At 38.4% G+C, this 5,787-nt stretch overlaps 1 protein-coding gene across 1 annotated transcript; it reads right to left on the reverse strand.

The window, feature by feature from the left end:
* Positions 1-448: 448 nt before the first annotated feature.
* Positions 449-2,752, reverse strand: LOC121007451 (protocadherin gamma-B5-like). Its single transcript, XM_040439418.1, has one exon. It carries the CDS (start codon positions 2,750-2,752, stop codon positions 449-451), a length of 2,304 nt encoding a protein of 767 aa, XP_040295352.1.
* Positions 2,753-5,787: the final 3,035 nt, after the last annotated feature.

Genomic DNA, 5,787 nt, shown 5'->3' on the forward strand with positions numbered 1-5,787 from the left:
GTATTCAACAGAGATATAACTGCTTTGGAGCTCACTGGGGCTCTCTAACATGACAATGCTCTGAGCAAAAGAGCCAAATCAAGACTTTAGTGGCTGTAGCAAAAAAGAAATTGAAGTTTCAGGAATGGCTGTCATAGCCCCCTGACATCAACAATTCCAGGATCTGGAATGTTTTTACTAAGAGAAATAGGCAGCTTTACCCAAAGAAAAAATATAACAACTATCACAAAAAAATACAATACAATACAATACAATACAAGACTTCATTGATTAAAAAAGAAAAATCTTATAAACTAAAGGTGTGTAACTAATCTATACTGATAAAAATATAGACTTGATAAAATTTGCTTATAATTAACATTTTTAAAGAGCAATTTAGCAAGTTATAAAAAAGTTACTTGTTTTAATTAATTAAAAAATAATCAAATACAAAATAAAATATTAAATATTAAAATACCTGATCAATATTTCTATGTGGCCCCTCAGTGTTTGCTGAACCATTTGCTGCTGTAGAGTCATCGGTGTCTATGAGATTGTCTGTGGGAACATTCTGAACTGGCTTCAGATAATCAATTTCATTCTGCTTTGAGTCTAGAGTCACACACACATCATATGAGAATGGGAAAGGTAAACTTGTATCACTGATCTCAGAAGGACATCCCAGGGTGAACTGAGGGTACACATTTCGATTATATGCTCCAAAAGTAGTTGGGGTGTTGGTGTTTCTGCACTTGAAAATAGCCGTAATGATAACAGTTATAATAAATAGAAAAGAAATGACAGCTATGGATATGACTAGATAGAAAGTTACATTAGATGTTTTGTTTGAATTTGTTGGCTGTTTTCTTATTTCTGGCACAACTTGCTGAAAATTCTCTGCAACAACTAAATTCAAAGTAACTGTAGATGACAGAGATGGGGATCCATTATCCTTTACCAGAACCACAAGTTTCTGCCTCAAATTATCTGTATCTTGTATATCTCTGACAATCTTTACTTCACCAGAGTGTTGACCAATTCCAAATAAAGATGGATCAGGGACTTGTAGTAAGTGATAGTAGAGCCAGGCATTGTGTCCAGAGTCCGCGTCCACTGCAATCACTTTGGTGACTAGATAACCTTTCTCAGCAGAGTGAGGAATAAACTCGAATAATGCTGATCCCTCAGTCTCTGGTGATGGGTAGAGAATCTTAGGAGCATTATCATTCTTATCAATGATACATATCCTCACTGTTACATTACTGCTTAGAGGAGGAGATCCACTGTCTTTAGCCATCACCTGGAACTGAAATTCCCGTAACTGCTCATAGTCAAAAGATCGCTGGGCATAGAGAACACCAGTCATTGAGTTTATGGAAACATATGAAGATACCGGAATATTATCAATGTTACTGCTCACAATGCTGTATGTAATTTTTCCATTGTCATCTTGATCGAGTTCTGAAGCTAAAATATTTTGTACTGAGGTCCCAGGTTGGTTATTTTCTTTAATATACACAATGTAGTTCATTCTCTCAAAAACTGGAACATTATCATTCACATCTGAAATAGTCAACTGAATGGTCTTATTGGTAGACAGAGGAGGAGTTCCTTTATCCATGCATTGAACTGTAACATTATATTCAGAAGTCCTTTCTCGATCCATGCTAGCTGCAGTTACAAGTTTATAGTAGTTGTTGGATGATGGTAACAGCTGAAAATCCTTTATATCAGAGTTCAAGCAAACAACTTCTCCGTTCATCCCCGAATCCATATCATGGACATTAATTATTGCTATGACAGTACCAGGTGGAGAATCCTCTAGAATTGCTATTGCAAGAGTAGTAACTATTATCTCTGGAGCATTATCATTTACATCAATTACTTGTATTGACACTTTACAATGATTAACAAGGCCTCCACCATCTTTAGCTTCTACAGTCATTTCGTAACTATCTGATGCTTCATAGTCTAAACTTCCTATTGTGTTGATATCTCCTTTCAATGAGTCTATAGAGAATATTTGTCCCGTAGTTTGTGTAATATGACTGAAAGAATACGTTATTCGGCCATATAAGCCCTCATCTTCATCAGTTGCATTTAAATGGACGACTAAAAAGCCAATAGGTGCATTCTCTTGTAACCTAATGTGATATGTATCTTGGGCGAATGTTGGAAAGTTGTCATTAACATCTTGAACAGTGATTTTAACTATGGCAGTGCCAGTTTTAGGAGGTTTGCCTCCATCAAACACAGTTATGATTAACTCATATAAATTCTTCTTTTCTCTGTCTATTGGTTTTTCTAGTATAATTTCTGGATATTTAACTCCATCCTTTGTGGTTCTTTCTCCAAGACTAAACCATTCATTACTAGTAAGAGTATAACTTTGAATAGAATTTGTGCCTAGATCTGGATCATCTGCATTTCCTAATGGAAAATGTACTCCAGGGACTGAAGACTCACTGATACCTATATCAAAATATTTCTTAGAAAATGTTGGTGCATTATCATTCACATCCTGGATTTCTATAGTGATTGTGTAAAAGTTCAAAGGGTTTTCAATCACAGCTTTCAGATTTAGAAAACAGCTGAGTTTAGTCCCACATAATGTTTCTCTATCAATTCTCTCTGATACAATTAGGTCTCCATTTTCCATGTGAATGCTGAAATACTGCTTTGTAACATGTGAGACAATTTGGAATTTTCTAATTTCAAGTTCCTTAACATTTAATCCAAGATCTTTTGCCACATTCCCAACTACAGATCCCATTTTCAGCTCTTCAGGTAATGAATATTGTAATTGACCTGACACACTCCTGAAGTAAAATGAAGAGAAACAGAATAATACTTGCCATATCACTGTCCATTGTGTCCTTCGATGTCCCATGTTATGCGTTATGGTTAGAACTGTATGTTCTTCTTTTAAGAATTTAGAAGAAAACAGGATTGTAAGATTTCAAAGAGTTCTTGAGAAGCAGATTTGAGTAAACAACCTGCTTAATGCATTAAAGAATACATGCAGGATTTTCTATAGATCTGTGGTATGAGGCTTCATTAGTTCCCTCATACAGCCAGAAAAAATACTACAGTCTTATGGCGGCACTCAGAGTTCAAATTGAGGTACTGCAAGTACAGTAACTGTCCAAAAGCTTGATCTGTTATAATCAATATACTTTTCATAATACTATTTTTAATATAATTACTATTGCCATAATCAATGACAACTGCTGCATTAACTGCAAGTATCCTTCTTCAATATTCAAGATGCAAAGTATGGTGGTTGTTATTATGTTGCTACCATTTCACTTAATAATAACCGTTTGCCCGTGTAGCAGTTTACAACCACATATGGGGTGTTTCTATAAACTACAAAATCAGGGCAATAAATATTGAGTTTTGTTTGGCTGTTAACCCTTGCTTTGTTAGTGGAAAAAATGGATTAAAATTGAAAATCTGCCAAAAAAGTGAAATTCTGAAATTTCATCTCCATTTCCCTTTAATTCTTGTGGAACACCTAAAGGGTTAACAAAGTTTGTAAAATCAGTTTGGAATACCTTGAGGGATGTAGTTTCTAAAATGGGGTAACTTTTTTGGAGTTTCTACTCTAGGGGTGCATCAGGGGGTCTTCAAATGTGACATGGCAGCTTAAAATTATACCAATGAAATCTGCTTTCCAAAAACCATATGGAGTTACTTTCCTTCTGCGCAATGCCGTGTTCCCATACAGCAGTTTACGACCAAATATGGGGTGTTTCTGTAAACTACATGATCAGGGCAATAAATGTTGAGTTTTGTTTGGCTGTTAAACCTTGCTTTGTTAGTGGAAAAAAAATTAATAAAATGGAAAATCTGCCAAAAAAGTGAAATTCAGAAAAGTTATCTCCATTTTCCATTAATTCTTGAGGAACACCTAAAGGGTTAACAAAGTCTGTAAAATCAGTTTTGAATACCTTGAGGGTTGTAGTTTCTAAAATAGGGTCATTTTTGGGTGGTTTCTATTATGTAAGCCTCACAAAGTGAGTTCAGACCTGAACTGGTCCTTAAAAAGTGGGTTTTGGAAATTTTCTGAAAAATTTCAAGAATTGCTTCTGAACTTCTAAGCCTTCTAAAGTCCCCAAAAAACAAAATGGCATTCACAAAACGATCCAAACATGAAGTAGACATATGGGGAATAGTGTTGATCAAGCACCATAGTGGTCGGGTGCTCGGGGGCTCTAGCTGAACATATCAGGGTGCTTGGGTGCTCTACCGAGCACCCGTGCACAATGGAAGTCAATGGGAGAACCCGAGCATTAAAGCAGGCACCCCCTGCTCTGAAGAGGGGAGGGTGCCTGGTTCATAAGAAAAGGTCAGAAATTGATGGAAGCACCACCAAAATGGTTTGGGAACAGCATGAGGAGGATGTCTAGATGCATCTTGGACATCCAGGTCGCTGCTGGGAACGATGTTGTCCGAATGGTACGCCACTATTACAGACTGACAATAATACGCACAAAATCAAAGAAAAAAATCGATTTTAGCGGACAAATTGTTATTAAACATTCTTTCCTGTATATTTACTTGTATATAAAGTGCAAGTGCTGCCAAAAATTACAAGGAAGGGGCACTCTGATACAACCTGTATATCACATAGAGGAGGGCCTCATTCACATTGTGGTACAATTGTTCAGGTAGTGGGACTCCTACACTTATAAAGCCCATGCACTAAGTGAAAGGGCTGCCAAAAATTACAAGAAACTGGCACTACAATGCACCCTTTGTTACACATACACAGCCTTGAAAAATTATGATTGATGGCCTGCTTGTGAACCGCAAAAACATTTGATGCAAGAGCCTGCTGATCTGACCCTCTAAAACATTATGGGTGAGGGCCTGCTGATGCTTTGGGGACTCTAGATAACCTGGCCCCGATCGCATTTCCCCGTGACAGCGATGATCCATTCGGATGTCTGCCCTATCAACTTTCGATGTTATTTTCAGCGCCAACCACGGTGACCACGGGTAACGGGGAATCAGGGTTTGATTCCGGAGAGGGAGCCTGAGAAACAGCTATGGCTACCACTTCCAAGCAAGGCAGCATGCATGCAAATTACCTATTATGTATAATTAGGCTAGGGCCTTCAGGTGAGATGACCCTCAAAAAGATTGTAGGTGAGGGCCTGCAGGTGAGCTGCCCTGTAAAAGATTGTATGTGAGGGCCTGTAGGTGATCTGAGCCTCTAAAAAATTATATGCGAGGGCATGCTGCTGAGTTGACCCTCTAAAACATTATGGTTGAGGGCCTGCTGCTGAGCTGACCATTAAAATTTTTTGGGGAGAGTGCCTGCTGCTTTGCTGACCATTGCAAAAATTTACAGTGTTCCAAGTAGGCCGGGTCGCCTGAATTCGGCATTTGGCAAAAGATTTTTCCTTAATCAAAAACTAAAGTCGGAGGTTCAAAGACGATCAGATACCGTCGTAGTTTCTACCATAATGCCGTGATCCGGCGGTGTTATACCCATGACCCGCCTAGGAGCTTCCGGGAAACCAAAGTCTTTGGGTTCCAGGGGGAGTATGGTTGCAAAGCTAAAACTTAAAGGAATTGAAGGGAGGAAGGGAGGGCACCACCAGGAGTGGAGCCTGTGGCTTAATTTGACTCAACACGGGAAACTTGACAGATTGATAGCTCTTTCTCGATTCTGTGGGTGGTGCATGGACATTCTTAGTTGGTGGAGCGATTTCTTTGGTTAATACCGATAGCAAACGAGACACCTCTATAATTACTTGTTACGCGACCCCCAACGGTGAGGATTGTGTTGACCAGACT

This window comes from Bufo bufo, chromosome 1 (genome assembly GCF_905171765.1).
Source record: "Bufo bufo chromosome 1, aBufBuf1.1, whole genome shotgun sequence".
NCBI lineage: Eukaryota > Metazoa > Chordata > Amphibia > Anura > Bufonidae > Bufo > Bufo bufo.